Source organism: Somniosus microcephalus, chromosome 1 (assembly GCF_052327205.1).
Source record: "Somniosus microcephalus isolate GS21.2 chromosome 1, FLI_Smic_1.0, whole genome shotgun sequence".
NCBI classification, from domain to species: Eukaryota; Metazoa; Chordata; class Chondrichthyes; order Squaliformes; family Somniosidae; genus Somniosus; species Somniosus microcephalus.
In genome coordinates, this window is record NC_140987.1 from 386,112,069 (window position 1) to 386,138,192 (window position 26,124).

The 26,124-nt window shown below is 45.2% G+C and overlaps 2 protein-coding genes across 3 annotated transcripts in view; one reads left to right on the plus strand and one right to left on the minus strand.

Moving 5' to 3' along the window:
• LOC147125075 (uncharacterized) overlaps window positions 1-26,124 on the plus strand; it is a 200,179-nt gene that overhangs the window by 135,158 nt on the left and 38,897 nt on the right. For both annotated transcript variants that reach the window (XM_085997025.1, XM_085997032.1), the window contains one exon: window positions 17,925-23,485. In XM_085997025.1, coding sequence (XP_085853151.1) covers window positions 17,925-23,485 — 5,561 coding nt within the window. The remainder of the gene's footprint in view (window positions 1-17,924; window positions 23,486-26,124) is intronic.
• LOC147125076 (uncharacterized) lies at window positions 5,694-17,244 on the minus strand. The gene is made up of 4 exons (XM_085985595.1): window positions 17,095-17,244; window positions 9,531-9,692; window positions 7,651-7,813; window positions 5,694-7,490 (listed from the first exon to the last, which is right to left on the minus strand). The coding sequence occupies exons 1-4, from the start codon at window positions 17,242-17,244 to the stop codon at window positions 7,228-7,230; spliced, it is 738 nt and encodes a 245-aa protein (XP_085841721.1). The 3' UTR covers window positions 5,694-7,227.

Below are 26,124 nucleotides of genomic sequence, written 5' to 3' on the forward strand. Positions count from 1 at the left end.
CTCCAGGGGCGGTAACGGGGCGCAAATGGGTTTGCGAGCAGGTGCAGCGATATCAACGCCTCCCGCTAAATTCGGCAGGAGTTTTGCGGCGGTGGTCAGACGTTGCGCCCTGATCCCTTGCGCCCGGAGATCGTGACGCCATTGCCGTGCACATCGCCCCGGTTGCGCCCGGGTGAAAAATTCCCTCTCATCCCCTGTTTATGCACCTGCCGTTAACAATGACAGGTAGAGGAGGAGGCTTTCCGTTGGATGTCCCCTGGAGGAGCGCTATTTAAAGGCGTCCACTTCCAGTGTAGTTTTCATCGGCCAACAATGCTGCGTTGTTAATTTCACATCGGCAAAGAGGCCTTTTGACCGATTTGCGCGTTTGCATTTCAACAAGTTTTCTGGCACATAAAGATTATTGAGTTTCATTGAGGGGAGATTTGAATGTGCTATATTTGTTTCCTTTCATGGGGGCTGTACTGGCACTGGACCTCGTCCTTCAGCGTCAACGTCGGAGGCAACTGAAGCACAGAGAAAGAGTGCAAAATGTGGCCAGAGGTAGGAGGGCCAACAGGGCTCTCAACAGGAGGCCTTACCCACCCAGGGTATTCCGGCAGCAGTTCTCCTACATGAATTTCACTGAGAACCAGTGTGTTAAAAGGCCTGAGATCAGGACCACCATGTCTCTCTCAGTGGCAGTCAAGGTCACCATCGCCCTCAATTTCTATGCCAGCGGATCATTCCAGTGTGCAACAGGCGACATCTCCAACATTTCCCAGTTTGCCATCCATTGTTCCATCCACCAGGTCACAGATGCTCTGTACAGAAGGAGAAGGGACTACATTTCCTTCCCCATGACCAGAGAGAATAAGCGTGAGCGTGCATGTGGCTTTGCCAGGATAGTGGGCTTCCCCGTGGTGCAGGGCATCATTGACTGCACTCACATTGCTTTGTGGGCACCTCATAAAAATCCTGAGATATTCTGTAACCACAAAGGCTACCACTCACTTAATGTGCAGTTGGTTTGCGACCACACACTGCGAATCCTGACGGTTAATGCCTGTTATCCTGGCAGCAGCCACAATGCCTTCATCCTGCGCCAGACCGGTGTGCCAGATCTGTTCCAGCCACCACATGAAGCTTGCGGCTGGCTGCTTTGAGACGAGGGCTATCCGCTCTCTACCTGGCTCATGACTCCCCTCTGCAACCCCAACACTCGTGCCCAGCACTCATATAATGAGAGCCATGCTGCTACCAGGAAAATCATTGAGCAGACCATCAGAGTGCTCAAGCACTCAAAGGTTCCGCTGCCTTGACCGCTTGGGAGGAGCCCTCCAGTACTCGGCTGAGCGGGTGTCACTTTTCGTCGTCGTCTGCTGCATGCTGCACAACTTGGTCATCATGCGGGCGCAGCCATTGCCACCAGGCATAGTCGCACCATCTCAGGAGGAGGAGGACAAGGAGGAGGAAGAAGAGGAGCAGGAGGACAAATAGCAGTGAGGAGGGAGGCAGCCACTCAATCGGCGTTCTGCAAGGTTGGTCCGTGACTCCGTTTCCAGTAATTTCGAGTCCTTGTTCCAATTGCTGAGCACGTCGCCATCATTCCATCACTTTGTGATTCCATACCACGCCCCAGAACTGAAATGAGACACAGCACCAAATCTGCAACATTCCGGTAATAAATTTATCAAAACCATTAACCACATATATACAACAATATTGACTAATCACCCTTGTGCAAACTCTTAGCTCCCCTCTTTACAGTCCCTTTCCTAATCTACTGCTCCTACATAGTATCTCCCCAGTGGCTGCAGCAGGGCTGGTGGAAGGCTGCTGAGCGTTGGTGCCAAAAATGACAGATGGCCTTGCAGGACGCCCTCAACCAGCTCTGGGCCTGGAAGGCCCGGCTGTACACTGCACCACCTCAGGTTGGGCGGCGGCAGTCTGGGCTGGCTGCATGACAGACAGCGACAAGTGCAATGGCAGAGTGGCAGTGATAGGATCAGGAATGCTGTCATCCTGAGAGAGGACAGCAAGTTCCTGCTCCACTGACCCACTCCCACTCCCCTGGGGCAGCACCTCAGCATCCCTACCAATCTACTGGAGCACAGATTGCTGGCCTGCTGCGGCACCGTGAGATCCCTGGTAGACTGTGGCGGACCCAGTGACAATGGCAGCAGTCAGAGCTCTTGTGGCATCAAGCTGAGACTGAATGAGAGCAGTCTGAGACTTGATGGCAGCAACCATTGACTGTACTACAGCACTAAGATGTTGCGTTGCTTCCGCCTGTGCTGCAATGGAAGCTGCCACATCACCCATGACACGCGTCACGAGGTCTGGATCCGCATGGTCTCTGGGAGTCCACTATCCTCTGCACAGTGGAATTTATGGGCTCCATGGTGTGCGCAGAGCTCTGTGCAATGTCGGAGGCGGACTCTTCCATGCTCCTTACCATTGCCGAGAGGCTCTCAGGCACCCTTGTCATTGCACCTATCATCTCGGTGTGCATGGCCATCACCCTTCTTGTGAACGCCTCCCCATTGAGGTCCTCATCTGAGTCCTGTGCAGCAGAACTCATGTGCGAACTTGCCCTCTGCGGAGCTGCCTCCCGATCTACCCTTTCCCCCTGGCCTTGCTGCAGCCTGCTTGTCCCTGGTGCATCACCCAGTGCAGACCCTTCTACTAAACTTGCCTCTAAAGATCGCATAGTGCCAGTATCTGCAGGTGAGAGATGCAGTGACGCGGTGCTTTACTCCTCCTCCTCTTCTCCTTCCTCACTCTCAATGGGGGCTCAAGGATAGGCTGGTCATCTGGTTGTTGATTATCTAAGAGCATAAAGGCACAACACTTGCGTTAAGGTGAGGGCAGGGGGGCAGGAATGGAGCAAGGAATGCAGACATTCTCAGGAGGTGGAAAGTGAGAAAGGTTTGTGGGGTGAGGGGGAAGTGGGATGAGAAGGAGAGGAGCTGAAGATACTGTTTTTGTCCCCAACGGGGCCTACGTCACTGACGGCCACGGCGCCCACCACCTGCTGCCCAATGAGTCGCAGCACTCGCTCCTCCAGGTCTGAGAGCTGCTGGAGCTGCGCATCATCCCCGCCTGTTCTCTGCTGCTCCCTCCTATTGTGGGCCATCTTGGCCTGCAAGAGAAACAAATGTGAGTGAGTCAGAGTCCAGCTAAGTGTTTGGGAGATATGCCTGCCGTCGTTGAATAGCTGTGATTGTAGGCAAGGCGTGAGATGTGGATGTGAGTTTGAGTAGGTGAAGATGTTTGGTGGGTGAGTGGTGGCAGTGCGGTTGTTTGCACAGTGTGCACAGACTGAGGTTCAGATGCTGGTATATAGGAGCTGTTGATGCATGTACTCATCTTGACCAACCGACTGAGGTAGTTGAATTTCTTGAGGCACTGTGTCAGGCTGCGTTCCACCACACTACTGGCCGAGGCCTCCTGGGCCACTTCCCTCCACATTGCCCTGAACACCTGAGGCGATGGCTACCTTCCAGTGGCCGGGAACAGCATTGCTCTTCTTCGCTCCACTCCAGCCACCAATGCCTCCAATGCCACGTCTGTGAACCGACGAGCTCGCTCCCTGGGAGTGGGAACAGCCATAGCCATCAGGGGAGCCAGTTGCTCGCAGGTCGCCTCAAAGCCAGCAATGCTGAAACTGAGCATCTGCACAATGATGCAACCTCCCCTTTAAGAGCTGGAAGGAATCAGTGTGAAGGATCATTGCTGAATGCATTGCACCTGAAATTCATTATGATAGCAAAATACTGTGGATGCTGGAAATCCGAAATAACAACAGAAAATGCTGGAAAAACTCAGCAGGCCAGGCAACATCCGTGGAGAGAGACCCTTCTACAGAACTGAGAGAAAAGGCAGGAAATGAAACAAAAGGCTGCTTGGGGGCTGGGAAAGGGGGGAGGTGACGAAAGAAGAGACATTAAGAGATATTCAAGGTGAGATGAGATAGTAATAGGATAGGTAAATTAACAAACAATGGGGGAGAAATTTGGTTGCTAGCGCCAGCGATTAGCGCCTAAAGAGCCCGAGAATTGGGGCGTTACCCAATTTTTGGGCGGGCGCAGTGAACCCAGCGCCTTCTGCCATATTGAGTAGCCTTTTAGCGCCGGCACTAAATCTTAGCGCCCGCTCGCGGGCGCAGGCAGATCATGACATCATTTCAGTGTGCAATGCCTTTTGGTGCCCTGGACCGGAAATTCAGTGGCGCCCGCCTCCGCTCCGCCTGGTGCTAATAGTGACAGTTGGATGGAACGTTCCCAGGTCCTTGTCGGACTCGGGGGGCGCTCTTTAAAGGGAACAGCAGTAGTATAAAAGCGGCAGCCATTTGGGGTGGGCATCCTGCTCGTTGCTGGAGTGAGTTGCTGACCTTCAGTGGGAGAGCGTTCTTTTCATTGAGCCAGCGGTGCCTTTGGACCTTCAGCCCTGTCCAGAACACTTTGATCGTGAGTGATTACTGTGTCATACTCGTCTCACTTTATAATGGGAGCTGCTTTGGAGGGGAACGTCCTCCTGGCTGAACATCTGGCAAGGGCACAGAGGCGGAGGGAGAGAGGGCCGGGATTGGCCAGAAGGAGGAGGGGCAATGGACGTCGCCAAATCCGACCGTACGCTGCCAGGGTTTTCAGGCAGCAGGTGTCATACCTTACCATGTCGGAGGAGCAGTGTCTGCGAAGGCTCAGATTCGGTAAGGATGTTGTGACTGAGCTGTGCCACCTGCTTGCTGAAGATCTGCAGCCGCGGCTACGGTGCAGGACCTCTCTGTCGCTGGCCGTAAAAGTCACTGTTGCCCTAAACTTTTTCACCAGCGGATCGTTTCAGGCAGCTACAGGGGACATTGCAAATATTTCACAATTTGCGGTGCATTGCTGCATCCGGTAAGTGACAGATGCCCTCTATAGAAGGAGGCGGGAATTAATCACCTTCCCTTTGACCCTGAAGAAGCAGAGGGAGCGCGCGCAGGGCTTCGCGGCTATTGCGGACTTCCCCATGGTGCAGGGGGCCATTGATTGCACACATGTGGCTTTGCGGGCGCCATTACAGAATCCGGAGGAGTACCGCAACCGCAAGGGGTTCCACTCCCTCAATGTGCAGCTGGTCTGTGACCACGGGCAGATGATCATGGCGGTCAACGCACAATTCCCTGGCAGCAGCCACGACACGTTCATCCTGCGGCAGACCTCAGTGGCTGACCTTTTTGAGGCCCCGGCTCACCCACGAGGCTGGCTTCTTGGCGACAAGGGCTATCCTCTCTGCCCATGGCTCATGACCCCGCTCCGTTTGTCCAGCACCCCGGCAGAAGAGCATTACAACAACAGCCATCAGGCGACCAGGAACATTGTGGAGCACACAATTGGTGTCCTCAAGCAGCGTTTCCGATGTCTCGACCATTCGGGGGGCACCCTACAGTACTCGCCGGAGCAAGTGGCGCGCATCGTCGTGGTCTGCTGCATGCTCCACAACCTGGCCATTCGACGCACCTAGCCAATGCCAGCCGACCCTCAAGGTCCAGCAGAGCAGGCGGACGAGGAGGAGGAGGAGGAGGAGGAGCAGGTGGACGAGGAGGAGGAGGAGGACGAGGAGGAGGGGGAGGAAGATGGGAGGGCTCCAGAAACTGAAAGGGCCGTCCGTCAGAGGCTCATAAGGACTCGGTTCTAGGCCCCTCTGATGGAATGCGGGGTGGTGTGGAGATGCCGGAGTTGGACTGGGGTGGACAAATGTAAGAAATCACACAACACCAGGTTATAGTCCAACAGCTTTATTTGAAATCACAAGCTTTCGGAGCGCTGCTCCTTCTTCAGGTGAAGTGGCGAAATGCATAAAGACACAGCTTATATAGTCAGAGAATCATGTCAGATGTTTACAGGTAACCTTTCCAACTGCCATTTATCGCACCTCGGCAGAGAGATAATCACAGCAGTCAAAGGTGTGAATGGTGTCCAAACAGGTCAGCCAGGGAAACATTACATCAAAGAACAATGAGGTGGGGTCACAAGGGGTCAAATATTGCAGATGCTGGGGTCTGTATGAAAAACAAAAAAACAGACAAAAAAATTTTTTTTGGCTGGAAATCACAGCAGGTCCAGCCGCATCTGTGTAGAGAGAACAAGCCAATGTCGACTCGAGTCTGGATGACCCTGCATCAGGTGGGGTTACATGTAGGGGTGTGATTGGAACAGCGCCCTTCGGGTCGCTCAAAGCCTATGAAGGCCACCATGCTTGTAAATAGTCTAGAGCTGCATTGTAAATAAAACATTTTCTTTATTTTCAAAAAAGTGCTTCCTTCCAGCATGACAACGTAATGGCAACAGAAAGCATAACTAACGAACTAACACATAACTGTCTGGCAAACCCGCAAGACGAACCAAAACATGACAAACAATCACAGCAGGTGTGGACGGCCTTGAATTCTACAAAAGAGACATCTCAGCGCCTCCCTCTACTGTTGACCCCTTGATGGAGACCGACTTCTCTTACGAGATCGGCCCCTTCCCTCCCTGCAGCTCCTCCGTAATTGGACCCCAGTGGCTACGTCAAGGCTGGGGGACGCCTGCAGAGTGTCTGGAAGCGCAGAAGCCCCTGAGGGATGGCCTGGACGACCTCTGGGCTTGGAGGGCCCGGAAGCTGGCTGCTCCAACTGCGCATGGTTGGAGGCAGTCTGTCCTGCAGGTGGTGGCAGCTGCAGTGCAGACGTTCCAGCGGTGACATCAGGAATGCTTACATGCCGAGAGAGGACACCTGCTCCGTGGTCGGCCGACACACTGGCACTCTGACGGGGCAGCACCGCAGCATCCGCCACAATCGGCTGGTCCACAGATTCATGGCCTGCTGTGGTGCTGCAAGGGCCCCGGGTAATCCTGCCTGATGCAGCTAGGGTGGCAGCAGTGAGTGTTCGCGTGGCCTCAATATGCGTCTGCACGAGGCCAGCAAGTGACTGCGTGGCAGCACTGTGGACCTGCGTGGCAGGTGCCAGTGCTTCGGACAAGCCCTGGACAGACCTTTCCAGGGATGGCCTGAAGCCCTGGACAGTCCTTTCCATTGCTGCCCCGAAGCCCTGGACAGTCCTTTCCATTGCTGCCCCAAAGTCCAGCACACTCTTTGCCAGTGTATCGATCGAGTTAGGCATCCTCCCCACTGCAGCCATCAGCTCAGTGTGCCTGAGGCGGGCCTGGGCGCTCATTTTGGAAAGGCTACGCACCTCCTCTGCACTCTGTGCAGCAGTCATCGTGGCCTGCCTCGCCCTCCGGGGAGACGGCCCCCGAGCTTCCCTACCCCCCTCGCGTGGCTGCAGCCCGCTGGTTCCTGCAACTGGCTCCTCATCAGAGACCCCCCCCTCCCCTCCAGGGAACTACTATCACCAGTCTCCAGATGGGTTGCCTCCCCTGAGGCTGGCACGGATGTTCCGGCTTCCTCCTGATCGTCGCCTCCGGAGGCAGTGGCACTGGCAGCTTGAGGGCCCGGCTCCCGAGCTGGTGATGCAGCATCTGAAAGCAGGGAGGTTGAAGAGTGGCTTTAGCGAAAGGACAGCTTGGCAGCAAGGGATGCAAGATTGCGGCAATGCTATGACATAGGTCCACAGTGAGAAAGCATGATGGTGGGGGGGAACAAGTGGAAGGAGACAGCTGTAAAAGGTGAGGACCTTACCATCGCTGTGGACAATGGGGTCGGTAGCTGCAGTGGTGACAGGACCACTCAGACGACCTCCAACAATCTGGTGGCCTCTCTCTTCGAGATCCGTTAGAGTCTGCAGTTGAGGACGTCCTCCTCCGGTGCGAAGCTGGTCCTTGCGGCTCCTCGCTAGCTTGGCCTGCAGGAGAAAGGACGGGAAGTTATGTTACATGATGCCCTGAGTTATCATCTCATGCCCCCCATGGTGGAAGAGCCCTTACATGATGCCCTGAGTTATCATCTCATGCCCCCCATGGTGGAAGAGCCCTTACATGATGCCCTGAGTCAAATGTGCATGTGTGTACCCAGAAAGAGCCATGGGTGCTTGCTGACACATGGCCATTGGGGCATCGCGCACCCTGTAGCCATAAAGTCAGGTGCAGATGGAGGGTTGCAGAAGTTTGCATAAACACCACTCACCCTCACGACCCGAGTGAGGTCATTGAATTTCTTCCTGCACTGCACAGGGCTCCTGGTCACCATGTTGCTGGAGTTGACCCTCTGAGAAACATCCCTCCAAGCTCGGCAGTATTCCTTTTGATTAGGCCTCCTGCCATTGTCGGGGTAGAGTACATCTCTCCGGCGCTCCACTGCGGCCACCAATTCCTCCAATGCCCCATTGGTGAAGCGCTCTGCTCTCTGCCTCACCCTCTCCATCTTCTCCAAGTTTTTTGCGCCAGAGAATGGCCTGCTCCGATTTTCAGGCCTACAAGGTGCAGAGTGTGGCTGCTGATGCTTACTCACCCACCCCTTTAAGAGCTGGCCGGCACCTGGAAGTCTCGTGGTCATCGGTAATTGAGAGCACCTGTGCTGCTCCCGCCCGCCCCGATATTGGGTTGCGCCGCCAGGTTAGCGCCTTAGGAGTCCAGTGCAACGCATGATTTAGCGCCTCAATCACCTTTAGGGGCGCTGCAACCCAATATCGCGTGAGGTGGCGATAAGTTGCGTCTGGCTATAAAATTTGTGCAGCACCGAATCTAACGCCCCAAGCGGGGCAATACCCAATTTCTAGGCCAATGGCTCTAAATGAATTCATTAGCGCTCTGCTGGTAGCGCCCCTGTAGCACCCCACTGAGGTCATTAGCGCTTGATTTAGCTCCCTACTTCCATCCTGGGGCTCTAATACCCAATTTATTAGAAGTTCAGAAACCTTAACGCCTGGTGTGAAATTTTCAAAATTTCAAAAGTTAGTGCCCCAAATGGGGCGATACCCAACTTCACCCACTTAAAGTGTGGAACCTGAAAGCAACAATTTTAAGTGCTCGAGTAGGTATACTGAAATGAAGCAATGCCAATTGAAGTAAATTCAAAAATCTAGTTAAGGTGAGAAGATAATCAGGATACTTAATAGCTATTAAGAAGTTGAATTAAAGGAATAAAAAATTACAACCAGTGAACTAGTAGCTTAAGCAATATAGGATCTTAGGGGGAGGAATTCAGTATCGCCCCGTTTGGGGGCGGCAACTTTTGAAAGCTGGGAAACTTAGCGCCAGGCACTAATGATTCCCAGATTTAAAAAAAATTGGGTTTTAGTGCTCCAGGAAGGAAGTGGAGCTCTAAATCAAGCACCCAACTTCCTTCCTGGAGCACAACAGGCAGCAGGCGGGGCGGTAGGTGTGCAGCGCTGCAAAATGGATTGTGCAGCACTGCCACGTTGGAAGGCTCCTTCCCTCCCCTAAAGGGAAGGGCCATCGCTGCAGGCTCTGCAAGGGGAAAACTTACCTGGTCCCCGACGGCAGCCGCGATCCGGCCCAATCAGCCTGGCATACTGCAGCAGAGTGCCGGGCTGATCGATCGCTGGCGAAGGCAAAGGAAAAACAAAAGAGAAAGCGCATTTCAGAATTTATTTTACTTACCTCAGCCACCTCGCCTTTAAGTATTGCCCCCGAAGCACCCGGCCTCCCGATGAATGCCTCCTGCAGCTGCCGGTGTTTTCGGCCAGCGATGCTGCATGGGGGCGGAACCAAAGTTTGGGTCGAGGGCGCTGCGCAGCCGGATGACGTCACGATCTCCGGGCGCTGGAGATCATGGCATGAGGGGTTACTGCCGCCACAAACCGTCAGGTGAATTTCATAGGTAGCAGTAACATTGCTGCGCCCGGGCGGTAAGCCATTAGCGCCCTGTTATCGCCCCATGGAGGCGCTAATGGGAGGCACTAACCAACCAAATTTCTCCCCCTTAGTCTTCATCTATTGATATTTTGGCCTTGCTGTCTTCATTGTTCTCAAGTGGCCTGCTTACATCTCCTAAAGCTGATTCCAAGAAGTTCAGCTGCCTTGTTCATTCCATAATTGTTATTTACTTCACCTACTCATAACTCTCTATTTAAAAGTCCAAGTACCGAATACTGATTCCCTGTCTGGTGAGGCTCATCAAGCATTTCAATTACACTTCTGGACAGGATAGATGAGTTAGACTGTCAAATGTTAGCTGGTCTTCTTTCATCTTTAGCTTTCAGCCTCCTTCAATCTCCTTCACCAACCTTTCCCATCTTTCTTTTATTAATACTACTACGATTATTTCTACTCTGAATTTTTTTCTCTTGTTCACAATTTCCAAATACGCTGTGCTGCATATTTTTTTCACTGCAAGTACATAACATTAAAGCCAAGACTCATTGCATTATCTATTTCAATTCATTTTTTCCCAGGACCTCAAAATTGTGGAACTCCTTATCACCCTCAGTCTCAACTTCCTTCTACAATCTGCAGCTTTTAACATACAAGGTTGGCAATCCTGATCACTACTTCTTGATTCATCTCGTCCACTCTCCTTTTTTCAAGCTTGGCGGTGTCCTGCACTATAGGCCTTGTCCCTTCACATAGTTTCTCAATTTAAAAATGTATTCCTAACCCGATGGTTTCAGGTTTAAGTATGAGGGTTGCCAATCACTTTGACGTGCCAATGATAGAGTTAGCCTTGTCTGTTTTTGGGTATGGTTATTAAGTGGGGCTCACTCAATATGAAGAGCTATTCATCTTCTGGGGGAGCAGAAATCTGATATAACTTACTTACTCCACTATGAGCACAACAATCAACCGTCTCATCTTGGATCAGCATTAACAGCAATTTATTAGCAGTATGTGTATAATAGCATCCCTTTTTTAATGGCTGAAGGAGGTGCATGGTAGCAAGCAGATCCTGTTGCAAAATAATTAGAAAAATGGTTGATAGAAGGGAATCAAAATAAATTTAATATTAAAAAGAAGATCTAAAGTATGAGCTCTTTGTTTTTATATGTTCCCTTCAGATCCAATCAGCCAGTGTTAATTGTGAGTGATTAGTGCATACATACTGGCATTTTTACTGATTTATTTTATTGTATTTTGACTTTAATTAACTGCATTCTAACTATTCAATGTAAGGAACCGTTAAACTTGTTTATTTGGTGCATTATCCTTGGTCTTATTTACAGATAGGTATTAACTGGTTAAATAAATACTGTAATTAGCTGCTCTGTGATTGGCTGTTATTTCTTGTGGCAGTTCAGTTATTGTGTAATTTAAGACGCTATAAATTTGAGCTTAATAATGAGAGAATAATTTTGAGCAATGAGCGACCAGAGGAGTAAAACAGGCCAGGAGAATGTAGCGTTTGGCCTCAGTTGGAATTTCAACCTAGAGCTACATAAGAACATAAGAACATAAGACATAGGAGCAGGAATAGGCCACTTGGCCCCTCGAGCCTACTGTGCCATTCAATAAGATCATGGCTGATCTTGGGCTCAAAGCCACTTCCCTGCCTGCTCCCCATAACCTTTCACTCCCTTATCTTGCAAAAATCTGTCTATCTCCACCTTAAATGTATTTAATAACCCAGCCTCCACGGCATCTCAGGAATCAACTGAGCGAATCGTCTCTGAACTGCCTCCAATGCAAGTATATCCTTCCTTAAATAAGGAGACCAAAACTGTACGCAGTACTCAAGGTGTGGTCTCACCAATACCCTGTACAGTTGCAGCAGGACTTCCCTGCTTTTATACTCCAACCCCCTTGCAATAAAGGCCAACATTCCATTTGCCTTTTTGATTACTTGCTGTACCTGCATGCTAACTTTTTGTGTTTCATGCACAAGGACCCCCAGGTCCCTCTGAACTGTAGCATTTTGTAATCTCTCTCCATTTAATAATAATTTGCTTTTTTATTTTTCCTGCCAATGTGGATAACCTTGCACTTTCCCACATTATACTCCATCTGCCAAATGTTTGCCCACTCACTTAGCCTGTCTATATCCCTTTGCAGATTCTTTGAGTCCTCTGCACAACTTGCTTTCCCACCCATCTTTGTATCATCCGCAAACTTGGCTACATTACACTTGGTCCCTTCATCCAAGTCATTAATGTAGATTGTAAATAGTTGAGGCCCCAGCACCAAGCCCTGTGGCACCCCACTAGTTACCATTTGCCAACCGGAAAATGACCCATTTATCCCGACTCGCTGCTTTCTGTTAGTTAGCCAATTCTCTATCCATGCTAATATATTACCCCCAACTCCATGAGCTCTTATGCAGTAACCTTTTATGTGGCACCTTATTGAATGCTTTCTGGAAATCCAAATACACCACATCCGCTGGCTCACCTTTATCTACCCTGCTCATTACATCCTCAAAGCACACCAGCAAATTTGTTAAACATGGTTTCCCTTTCATAAAACTATGCTGACTCTGTTTATCCCTTGCAATGCAATTGGGCAAAATTTATATTTGAATGGTTAAATCACTGACTAGCTGTGGGTTGCACTGTAGATAAGAAAATTGTAAATAATAAAAATAGCTGAGGATATATTAGACAGAATAAGGAACCTTAACATAGTTCAGGCTGCTGGTCCAGATAACATCCATCGAAGGGTGATTAAAGAGATGGGCATGTGCTTTGCAAGACCCTTGCCCATGTCTTTAACAGTTCACTAGAGTCTGGGATTGTTCCCTTGGATTGGAAAGATGCTCCTGATTTTCAATAAGTGTCATAAAGGAACTGTAAGAGCATTAGTCTGACATCAGTTATGGGAAAGATGCTTGAAGGGATCATAAGAGATGCTCTTTTATGATCAACTGGATAAATAATGAGTTATCAATGACACTCAACATCGATTTTGAAAAAGAAGGTTGTGTCTTAATAATTTGCTAGAATTATTTGAAGAAGTTACTATGTTAGTGGATGAGGGTATCCCAGTAGACATTGTCTACTTGGATTTTTAGAAAAACTTTGATGAGGTACCTCACAATAGGTTACTCTGCAAGACAGAATCTTGTGGAAATAGTTGGACGTTGCTACAATGGATTAAGAAATAGGTACATTGCCATCTGCAGAAAGATGTTATTAACGGTTGTTGGTCTTGAAGGCCAGTTACCAGGGGTGTCCCACAGGTGTCAGTGTTAGGGACATTGCTTTTTACTATCTTCATAAATTACTTAGATATAGGTGTTTGGGGACTGATCCACAAGTCCACAAATGATATGATCATTTGTGCATGTGTTAGGACTGGGCGTGAACAAATTTCTGCAATCAGATTTAGATGCGCTGGGAGAATGGACCCAACTCTGGCAAATGGTAGTTAACCTAAATAAGTGCAGTGTTATGAATGTAGCCAGGACCAACACCAAGTACACTTTATATGGATCAGAACTGAAATTGGTTGAGAGAAATGGGTGTTGGCATTATAGTTCATAATTCTGTAAAGGTTCATGAGCAATGCCAAGAAACCACAACAAAAGCAAAAAGGGTATTGGGTTCTATTAACAGGACTATTAAATATAAAAGAAAGCACACCATTTTGTCCTTGTACAAGACCTTGGTTAGACCACCTTTAGAGCTAGAAATTTGCCGCCTTTGCGCCTCCTGTTAGCGCCCCCGGGGGGGAGGCTTTATGACCGGGCGCGGCACTGACATCGACTCCGGCCATATTCGGCAGGAGTTTTGTGGCGGCGCTACAGCATTGCGCCCCGCTCTCCTTCGCCCGGAGATCGTGACATCATCGGCGTACGCATCGCCCCGTTAGCGCCCCGGACCCCAAATTGACTTTCACCCCCTGCAGCCTCACTGGTCGATAACACCGACAGCTACAGGAGGCGTGCATTGGGCAGCCGGCCGTTTCGGGGGCGATGATTAAAGGCGAGGTGGCCGAGGTAAGTAAAAAAAAACTTACCTTTCCTGTTGAAGTATTAGATCAAAGGAAAAGGCTTATAATGTTGCCAAAAAGAGCAGTAAGTCTGAGGATTGGGAGGATTTTAGAATTTAGCAAAGGAGGACCAAGAAATTGATAAGGAAAGAGAAAATTGGCAAGAGCCATAAAAACAGATTGTAAACGTTTCAATAGCTATGTAAATAAGAAGAGATTAGTGAAAGTAAACGCTGGCCCATTAGAGGTAGAGACAGGAGAAATTATAATGGGCAATAAGGAAATGATAGAGTCATTAAACAAATACTTTGTACCTGTCTTCATGGTAGAAAACACAAAAAACATTCCGGAAATAAAGGCAAACCAAGGATCTAGAGAGAATGAGGAACATAAGAAATCAGTATAAGTAAAGACATAGTACTGGAGAAATTAATGGGACTAAGTGGTGGGCGGACCTGACAACCTGTATCCTAGGGTTTTAAAAGAGGTAGCTGCAGAGATAGTGGATGCATTGGTATTAATTTTCCAGAATTCCCTAGATTGTAGAATGGTCCCCAAGGATTGGAAGGTAGCAAACATAACCTTGTTATTTAAGAAACGAGGAAGAGATAAAATGGGAAACTGTAGGCCAGTTAGCCTGACATCAGTAGTAGGCAAAATGTTAGAATCTATTATTCGGGATGTGATTACAGGGCACTTAGAAATTTGTAATATGATTAGGCAGAGTCAACGTGGTTTTATGAAAGGGAAATCGTGTTTGACAAATCTGTTAGAGTTTTATGAAAATGTAACTAGTAGGATGGATAAGGGGGAACTAGTAGATGTAGTATATTTGGATTTTCAAAAAGCATTCAATAAGGTGCCACACAAGAGGTTATTACACAAAATTAGGACTCATGGGATTGGGGGTAATATATTAGCATAGATTGAGATTGGCTAATGGACAGAAAACAGCAAGTAGGATTAAACAGGACTTTTTCAGGCTGGCAGGCTGTAACTAGCGGGGAACGCAAGGATCAATGCTTGGGTCTCAGCTATTTACAATCTATATTAATGACTTAGATGAAGGGACTAAGTGTAATGTATCCAAGTTTGCTGATGATACAAAGTTAGGTGGGAAAGTAATCTGTGAGAAGAGCGCAAAGAGGTTGCAGAGAGATATAGACAGGTTGACTGAGTGGGCAAGAACATGGCAAATGGAATGTGAGGAACTGTGAAGTTATCCACTTTGGTAGGAAAAAACAAAAAAAGCAGAATATTTTTTGAATGGTGAGAGACTGGGAAATGTTTGCATTCAGAGGGACCTGGGTGTCCTTGTACAGCAAGCAATTAAGAAAGCAAATGGTATGTTAGCTTTTGTTACAAAAGGATTAGAGTATAAGAGTAAAGAAGTCTTACTACAATTATATAGGGCATTGGTGAGGCCACACCTGGAGTATTGTGTACAGTTCTGGTCTCCTTACCTAAAATGTTTCCCCTGGCTGGGGAATCTAGAACATGAGGTCACAGTCTCAGAATAAGGGGTCGGCCATTTAGGACTGAGATGAGGAGAAATTTCTTCACTCAAAGGGTTGTGATTTTTTGGAATTCTCTACCCCAGAGAGCTGTGGATGCTCAGTCATTGAGTATATTTAAGAGGTCGATACATTTTTGGGAACTAAGGGAATTAAAGGATATGGGAATAGTGCGAGAAGGTGGAGTTGAAGTTGAACGGTGGAGCAAGCTCGGAGGGTGAAATGGCCTACTCTAACTCCTGTTTCTTATGTACCATGATGCTATGTCTGATATTTACATGCAAAACTTTTTACATATTCAAAACAAATGCATCGTCATATTTTGCAGTTGTTTGTAACCACATTTCCCTAAAGATGTAGGCTGTACATAACTATAACTTTAGTTTTCAGGATACTTTGCCAAGTTCTTGCCTGTGGCATGGTACTTCACACACTGAGAATGCATTGGAAAATCATTGTTAGTGGGCTCACAGTTTATCAATGTGTGTTTGAGTTATATCAAGTTCCATGTCATAGATGAGGACTAGGAAATTTACCATTTCAACTTATCTATAAATGTGTAACTTATTCATTGGTGTCTTAAAGCATTGTATCACATTGAGATAGGAGCCAAGTTAATGCGCAAAGTTACTTAACTAATTCCTGATCTCAACTATGCAGAGGCATACAGAACAAAAGAAAATGGAAGAAAACGCTATCCCAAGCCATTCTCACACCTAATATTTAGCTCAAAAATGATATTGGCGGGTGCTTGGGATCATGTTAACTGGCTGTCCTTTCAGACGGGAAATTGTACACCACATAAGTTGATGGGAAATAAACAGAACTTAATTAAAAATGGTATTCAAGTTTTTAAATAAAAGCTTACTTAAACTAGGCATTTGCTTCCTTAAAGGTGGTTTTCTTCCTGAAGGAAAATAATAGGGATAGGAACAGGAGTAGGCCTTCAGCCCCTCAAATCTGTTCCATCATTCAGTCAGATCATGGCTGATCTGTATCCTATGTTCATCCACCCGCCTTGGCTCCATATCCCTTAATACTGTTGGCTAGCAAAAATCTGTCAATCTCAGATTTAAAATTATTAATTGAGCTGGCTTCTACTGCTTTTTTGGGAGAGATTTCCACACTTCTACCACGCTTTGTGTGAAGAAGTGTTTCCTAACTTCTCTTCTGAATGTCCTGGCTCTGATTTTAAGGTTAAGGTTCCCCCACCAGCAGAAAAAGTTTCTTTCTATCCAAATGAATTCCTTTCAAAATCCTAAAACCTCAATCAAATCACCCTTTAACCTTCAATATTCCAGGCAATACAAGCCTTGTTTATATAATCTCTCCTCATAGCTAACCATTGGATCCCTGGTAACATTTGGGTGAATCTGTGCTGCACTCCTTCCAAGGCCAATATATCCTTTCTAAGGTGTGGTGCCGAGAACTATACACAGTACTCCAGATGTGGTCTAACCAGGGCTTTGTATAGCTGTAGCAAAACTTCCTCCCCTTTATATTCTAGCCCTCTAGTTATAAAGGCTAACATTCCATTAGCCTTTTTGATTATTTTTTGTACCTGACCACTACATTTTAGTGATCTGTGTACATGGGCCCCTAAATCTCTTTGGACCTCCACTGTTCCTAGCTTTTCACCATTTAAAAAATACTCGGATCTATCCTTTTTTGGGTCCAAAATAGATGACCTCACACTTACCTGCGTTGAAATCCATCTGCCACAGTTTTGCCCACTCACTTAATCTAGCAATGTCTCTTTATAATTTTATGCTTCCATCTACACTACTTACTATGCCACCAATCTTTGTGTAATTGGCAGACTTGGATATATGGCTCTCTATTGCATTATCAAAGTCATTAATAAATGTAGTGAATAGTTGGTGGCCCAGCACAGATCCATGTGGGATAACACTGATCACTTCCTTCCGATTCGAGTACATACCCCTTATCCCTACTCTCTGTCTTCTACCGCCTAAGCAATCACCTAACTAGGTCAATGACTTGCCTTCAATTCCATGAGCTTTAATTTTAGCTAACAGTGTCTTATGTTGAACCTTATCAAATGTCTTCTGGAGGTCCATACAAACTACATCCATAGACATTCCCCTGTCTACTATAGTTACGTCCTCAAAAAAGTCAATTAGGTTCATTAGACATGACCTACCCGTTACAAATCTATGTTGGCTCTCTCTAATCAGCTCAAATTTCTCAAAAGTGCTCGGTCATTCTGACCTTAATCATAGATAAAACTATACAAATCCCTATTGATCATGCTTTATTTTCAACAAAATATTCAAATAAATCCCATTTACAGGGCTACCACGGCTGTGAAGGGATGTAATTAGCCCATAGCACTCCCAAACATACATGTTCCATTGATGCATACATGATTCCATGGATTGGTATTTGTCGAACAACTAATTGACTGTGTTTTTCTTTTTTATTATTGCCTGAGATTTAAAGAGGACTATGCACTTATATTAGAGCTAATCCACTACAGTAAAGTTCCCTGTGAAATATTCTTAATGCTACTAAAATTTGATTCACTGAATTGTTTTAGAGTTTTCAAGGACAGTTACCGACATATTGGTTGAAACATTTGATCTATTTCCTCCAACAGGAAAAGGTGACAATGATTTTGAAAACTCCGGTTTGATTCAAGGTTCTTACAGTAAAATTGACTCCCAACATAAACAGTTTATCACTGGTGATTCAACTGAAAAGATGGCAACTGTGAAAAAAAGGCCTATGTCTGTCAATTTGTCACAAGTTGATCTGATGACAACTAGGATTTTGCCTCCTATACTGGCAGCCCCAGAAGCATTTGAGAAACTGGAGTCTGCTCAAAAACAAGAGAAATCTATGAATGCAACAAAAGCAATAACAGATGCAATTTCATCAAATAAATTACACATCGAGTTGATATGGATAAAGTCACCTTCAACTATAGCAAAATTAGACAAGTTGGTATCAAGCCCAGGTATCAATCTTGCCTCAGATGATATTATTAACAAAGTTTTGAATATAATTTTAGACGCTTCTATTTCATCATCAAATTTAGGACTTGATACCAGAAGGTCCCACACAGATCAGAAATCTGTGACATCAACATCTAACATTGCTTCAGCCATCTTCGGTGGTATAAAATCAGGAAAACAAGATGTTAAAGTTTCACAATCTGCAGCATCTCGGTCCCAAGATGCACCAGTGCCTTCACACATATCTTTGCTGTTAATAACTAGAGTTGCTGAGGAGCTAGTTAGGAACTTGTTACAAAAGTGTCTTCTATTCCAAGACCACACCACAACTGATTCTCAGGTTAGAGTAGCTCAACTTGCTGACCCCAGTGATACCAAGCCTCCTGTAAAACCAAATGAAGGTATGTCATTTGGCTCAACAGTGCCTGATTCAGAGTATGAGAAACTCTTTAGCATAATAATGAAGTCAATCACTGATATTTTAGCAGGTAAAGCACATCTGCCAAATGAAAATGTAATTGATTCCAAGCATGAAAAGGCTGCAAAGGACACACCTGATTTAGCATCAGAAACTGCATTTGTAAGGGAAAAGGCAACACCCACCAGTGCAGTAGGTGTAAAAGGAATAGCAAGACATTTAGAAGAAACCAGGTTACCTTCAGATGATGCATTTCAGAAATCTCCAGGCAACTCTTTTTTGGCACAAGGTCCTATTATTAAAAAACTGTCCAAAAAGCGCAGATTATCTTTGAATAAGATTGCAATTACTCCTACAAAATCTTTATCATCAGAAATTCAAAAATTAGGAAGCAGACCACAACGCTTACCAGAAGCAATTCCAAAATCCAAAAAACCTATGACAAAAAAATGGAACAGTATTTCCAAAAAACCTTCCATTAATCAAAATGTGGAAAAACTACCGGTTTTCCACAAAATAAAAGAAATAAAGGTAATAAAAGATGAGAAAACAGAGAAAATTGCCGTTCAAAGTAAACCAGTTCATAAACCAACCCAGCTTGATGATAAACCTCTTCAAGAAACTCTTAATGTGCTTGATGATAAAGTTGTTCTGCAAGTACCTGACTTAAAAGATGACAAACCTGTTCAAGAATCATTTGACCTCCTTGATGAAAAACTTGTAAAATTGCTTACTGTGCAACTTAAATGCGAGATTTCAGAAATGGTTTCGACGCAAAAAACAATAGATCCTGAAACTTCATTGACTTTGGAAACTGATAATAAACCCAATATTTATTTAAGTGATTCTTGCCTTGAACTTGTTTCAGAAGATACTACAAAAACTGTTTTGGACCATACCAAAAAAGTAATTGGTCTTTCACTACATTCACTTGAACACAATCCTGATATGACAAAGGAGCAATTGTGTGCCAATAAATCACCAGAGACATTAGATACTACTTCAGATTTCACTGAGTGTTTTACTAAACTGTTCAATGATATGTCAAGCTCAGTGTCTCAGTCATGTAAGTTAGGCCTAACTTCCCCAGATTTTTTTAATGCTATTTATTATGAAATAAAGAAATCACTAGCATCCTATAAAGAACTAAAATCTGAATCAGGGCAAGTAGCAGAACATACCAGAACACCATGTGAAGGAAAAAGGCACATTGGCACATTTGGAGATCAAGTCACAAACCGGCTTCATGAAATACTACAAACAAAAACTGAGATGCTTATCTCTAGTTCTAAAGATTTAACAGAACAGAAGACAACTGAGACAGCAAAACTTATGAAAGAGGAACTCATAAAGTTTGCCTTACAGCAGCTTTTAAGTGATGAAAATTTTTCCCAGGAAATCACAAATATTATTGATGGAGAAAGAAAACTAATTTCATCTCACGCAAAGGATCTTAAGGTCATAATTACTCCAGAGGTTTTGAAAGATATTATTTCAAAAACTATTGATATTTTACTTAAGATGGTGGATTCCACATTAAGCTTCATACCATTTGAAAGTGAGGTGAATGATGTTTCTCAAGAACTTGTGAATGCAGTTGTTGGAGAGGTGGAAAGGAAGTATGCTTGTACAGATTCATTTGAAGTTCTGGATTCAAACATAGATGAAACTTTAGCTGAACCAACCTTGAAGAAGACAGTTCAAAACATACCTTTTGCCAATATGCTTACTTCACTTAACTTTGTAAATGATGTCACTGAGCAAGTCAAGAAAATTCTTTCTATGAAACCACTAATGCAAAATCAGGTAGTTCTTAGAAAGCTTGTGGAAAATCAGGAAAAATGCACAGATGTTGGAACAGAGCTTGTTGCATCATATTTTGACTTAATTTCAGTAGACCTTATTAGATTTATTTTGGAACAGATTCAACACATCATTAGCTGTTCTGCGTCTGCAAATGAAATGCAACTGAGCCAATCACAAACAACAGTCAGTGAAATGTCAATTGTCGATGCTAGTTCAAAGGATACTGCTGCACCAACAATCAGTAGTGAACAGTCATTTAGTAGCTCAAAAACAAGTAAAAGGAGAATATCATTCAGCATACCACAAGAATCAGTTTGTGAAAAAGTATATTTGAGTAGCATTTCATCAATGGCAGATAGTGTGACTGAGGAAATGTCAGAGATGTGTTGTCACGAGCCAGGTATTTCTGGCTTGACAAAAATGTCTGAAACATTGGTTGAAAATATAATTGATGCAGTAATCACGTCTGAGCCATCAAATGAAGAAAAAGGAGTATGTCCATTTGTTAAAGCACCTGTTTCACTTAATGAAGATATGACAAATAAATTAGTACAGTTCATCTTAGATGAAAAAAAAAAATACCAAGTTTCAGATGTTGTGGTTTCTGAATCTTCTGAATCGCTATCAGATCTCAGAGCTGAAAAACTTGTTTCTGGAATGATGGATGAATTTGAAACATGTTTCTTTCCCTCACAGATTGATTCAGGTGAAAAACAGATCTGTGGTGAAGAAAAAACTATTTGTGAGTATAGGAAACAAGATACTAAAACAGAACCTGAGCTAGTTGAAAATATTGATGTAGTATTGCTACCCCATGTGGTGAAATCTATCACTGAATATGTAAAGAATAGTATATATCTGAGTCAACTAGATCAGTTATGTGGGACGAAAGAAGCTGATAAGTTTAAAAATGATACCACCAGACTAGAACTACAGGATTTTTTCCTGGAACTAGTAACAAGAGAGATCATAAAGAAAATTACAGAATACAAAAAACAGGCTTTGTTTATTGACAAGCCACAATCAGAATGGCTAGGAGACATGCAAGATAAGGAAAACGAGTATACAGCTGCTGATGACCTTGGATATGATAGAGTGTGCCCATTAACACGAAAAGAGACTGTTACATCGTGGATCCCAACAGCACCAGTTTGTGATACAAAACTTTATGATGAAAGCTTTATTTCAGTTGATGAACTCCATAAAATATTGTGCATGGAAGGAGAGAAAAGTTTGTCAAGTGTTACAGATTCAATTTTACAAAAACCAGTAGTTGGATCTGGTCAAAGCACTTCTCAGTTAAATTTGCTCCAAGGATTAGAAAGCAGTTTTGAGCCAACGTGTGTCTGCCCCTTTGAGCCTTTGGATATTGATGTCTGTAAGTTTCCTGACAAGCAGAGCAGCCCATTAATGCTTTCTGACAAAGAGAGCATATGTGCACTGACAGCCATCGAACCATCATATGATGTAACCTGCACTTGCCCACTACATTTTGAAGACAGAAAGCTTTCTGTCTCTTCAACTGAAGACCCACTTTATTCAACTGGAAGCAGCGAAGCAGATAGTCTAGTTCAAACAGCTCTATGTAATATATGGGCTAGTATTCCTTATGAAAAACAACTGACCTCAGAGGCACATGAACATGATAAACCACACTCTAATGAAAGTTCTGTTGCACTAGATGATTTGTCTGAGGAATTGTTAACAGAATCATTGGTTTCCATTTTTTCACATATGATAGAATCACTTTTGCAGGAAACATCTGACAAAACAAGTGAAAGTCCACGTTCTTCTCAGTTAAATTTGCTTTCAGAAAAAATGGTTTCAGATGTTATGCAAGGATTAAAATATAGCCCTGAGTCGTCTTCTTCCTCTCTGCTTATGTCTTCATCTAGTGAATCATCTGACAAAGATAGCTGCACACTAGTTGCTTTTCACAAAGATAATTTAAGGAAACAAACACCTGCCAAACCACCAGTTTCTGTAAAAATTAGCTCTCATGGTAAAACTCCTACCACAGCACGAAGACTTGCAGAGAAGTTTTCTTCTTCTTCAACAGAAGAGACATCTTATTCAACCATAAGTAGTGAAGCTGATAATCTAGTTCAAACAGTTCTAAATAATATATTATCAAGTAAGTCTTATAAAGACCTATCTAGCTCCAAGGTAATTCAACATGAAAAGGCAATTCAACAGCAAACAGCAACTCAACATGGTAAAGAGTTTTCTAGTGAAAGTTCTCTTTCATTGGATGAGTTCACTGAAGCATTGTCAAAGGAAGATGTGGTTACCATTTGTTCACGTGTTGCAGATTCATTTTTACAGAAATCTCTCACCATGCCATCTCACAGAACAAGTCATTCTCAGCTAAGTTTTCTCTCAGAAAAAATTGTAACAAATATTATCCAAGGTTTAAAAAGCAGCCGCGAGTCTTCTAGTTCCTTCCTACTTAAGTCTTCATTTGATTATGCTGGCACAAATAAGTTAGACACATGCACTGCTACTGAACCACCAGTTCCCAAAACAATGAGATCAGCTCATACAATCCCTAAAATAAGACAGATATCTGACTCCTCTTCAACCGAAGAGTCATCACATACAACCACAAGTGAAGCAGAAAATGTGGTTCATGAAGCTTTGAGTACTGCCTCGGTTACTGGGTTTTATGACACTGAGGAAGTAGTACCTGTGAAGATTGTCCCACATAAGGGACTTCAGTCATTGAAAGTAAATCCAGAGATCATCTCAGAACATTTGTCTGTTATTTCAATCAAAACAGAGCCAGTTGAGCTGCTCCAGCAGATGAGTTTATTTCAAACTGGTCAAAATCTGCAAGAAATTCGTAATACATCAGTAGCAAATTTAGCAGTGATTCCAAAATCCATGAATTCATTGCGCGTCAGTTTTAACAAAGCAAGAGGATCTTCGAGAAGAGGTTCTTTGGATAGCCATGGGAGATTAGACGTAAAACGGAAAGAGGTATGTTATAAAAAAGACTTAATAATCTTTGCCATGGTGAGAAAAACTTTTTTGCTTTTGTTTTCCCCGTGCTATGCACCATTCCCCAGTGATCTGTTCCCAGGCTTTGCTCAATATTGCGCCCAAACTGACAGTTTAAGAGGTGTGCAAGAACAATTTGGCGTGAGTTTTTTTCTCATTTTCTCTTCCTTTCAATGGGAAAATGACTTGCCTCTGTTTGGCACTTCCCCTGATGCCCTGGCCATAATTCAGACTCTAGGTGGGGAATTATAGAGGTAAACTTATCCTCTACCTATTTGCTGTGACACTATCCCAATGTCACCACCAAATAACAATATGTTGTTTATCTATTCATCTGCAGAGATGTGTCAAATGAAAAAAGCCTCTGAGACACCCCAGAATCAGCCCGATGTAGGCAGCCAGGATGCCCTGCAGCTGTGCTCACATTTTGTGCTTGATTTTTGGGTGCAAGGCTCAGCCGAGGGATGGCCGTATACCTGGGCCTAGAAATTCGGTTTTGGCGCAGCGAGGGCTTTAGCGCCGGAAGTTAGTGCCGGCGCTAAGTCCCCCTGCGCGCGCCAAAAATTCAGTAGCACCGCGCCCAAACGGCTGCCGGTGCTACTGAGGGGTCTCAGCGCCTCAAAACTGGCGCCACGCGCCGCATTGCGGCGCTATTCCGGCGCTGCAGCGCCCGCTGCGGTGCGGCAGGCTCGGGAAGTGCAGGCCTCCTCCTTCCGTTAAGGAGGAGCTGCCTGCACCCGGCCGCGGCCCGCGATAATCTTTTTAAAAATGAGCCCGGCACCTCGGACAAGTGCCGGGCTTGCTTCTGTTCTGGGGGGGGGGGGGGGGTGGAAGTCCGGGGAGGGAGCTGCGGCCAGGCGGCCGGCGGGAAAGCGGCCGGCCGCCGCGGGGCCTTTAATGCACCGGCGCAAAGTTCTGTAAGGCACCTCTGCCAGAACGTTGCTTGCGGCTGCCACGGGCGAGGCGGCCGCAACTCAATTTCCGAGTTCGGGCGGGTTACCATGGCAACCGGGACGCTGCGCACACCGATGACGTCATCGGTGCCGGCGCAGCGCTACCGGCCTAACGCCGATTTAGGGCCCCTGTCAATTTCTAAACTGGCCATAACTTCGGCGCTAGGCCCTCTAGCGCCTCAAAAGTGGCGCTAAGGCCAGTGAATTTCTAGGCCCTGGAGTGTGCCTGTGGCAAGAAAATCACAGTCAGCTTCTTCCTCATGGTGGTGCCAAGCACCCAGATACAACTGATAGAAAAAAATCTCCCCATCCCATTTTATAAGGACAATGTATTCTACTGCTCAGGGGAATCTGTGTACTTTTAAACCAACAAAGTCTAATTGTTGTTAAGTAGATACTGGATGAGGTCATTCATAATTTAATAGCTCTTCAGACTGAAGATCAGGACCCATAATGAAATGCCTGGATTTTCTTCTCTCTTCTTTAAGTGTAATTGCTAAGGCCAGTCATATGTCACAAACATTCTGATCTCTATGTCAATGAGGAATTTTTAATTATTGATGGTATTTCATTACACATACCAAATTTCTGTCCTTTTCATACTTTTTAAAACCAGTGACACAGAAATTTGCACACATGATAGTGTGACACCTGATGTATGATGGATAGAGACATGTGTTGGATGTACTATTTGTATCTTGTTATCAGCAGATCTCACATGGTACTACTCATGGTGAGTTAGAGGTGATGCTATTCCAAAGTAAGGGAATGCTGAAGCGTGGTGAAAATGAGGGGAAAAAATTGGAAAAGTTTTGCCCAGACACAGTAAAGGTGTTTTTTTTGATTAGTTGTTGGAAAATAATTAACTACATCAACAGCAACAACTAGCAATTACATAATAGAAACATAGAAAAATAGGAGCAGGAGTAGGCCATTCAGCCCTTCGAGCCTGCTCCGCCATTCAATATGAACATGGCTGATCCTCTATCTCAATACCATATTCCCGCTCTCTCCCCATAACCATTGATGCCTTTTGTGTCTAGCAAGGCATCGTAACGTCAAAAATGTCCCAAGGCACTTCACAGAGGTGTAATCAGACAAAAGTGGATGCCAAACCAAAGAAGGAGCGAGAAGGAGTGATCAACTGCTCGGTAAAAGAGGTGGGTTTTAAGTAGGGCTTTAAAAGAAGAGAGGGAGGTGGACAGACTCAGGGATTTAGGAAGTGAATTCCAGACTGTGGGGCCTAGGTGGCTAAAGGTACAGCCTCCAATGGTGCGTTGAAGGGGGATGTACAAGAGGCCAGAGTCAGAGGAATGGAGTGATCGAGCAGATCGGTTGTAGGGCTAGAGGAGGTGACAGAGATAGGGAGGTGCGAGTAGGTGGTCTTTGTGATGGAGAGGATAGGTGGTCAGAAGCTCAGTTCGGGGTCTGGTTTAACCTGACAAAGCGGCTGGGGTGAGTAATGGAATCAGTGGCAACAGTATAGAGTTTATGACAGGTGCCAAAATAATTGCCTCAATCTTCCCAATTATCTTTTTCCTTCCCTAATGCAGTTAGATAAATATGGAAGTCCTGCAGCTACATAAATGAATCTGTTTATATAACCAATTGCTTTGTTTTTAAATTAATTCAGAACACTCTCACTGTCTTACCCTTTGTGTGTCC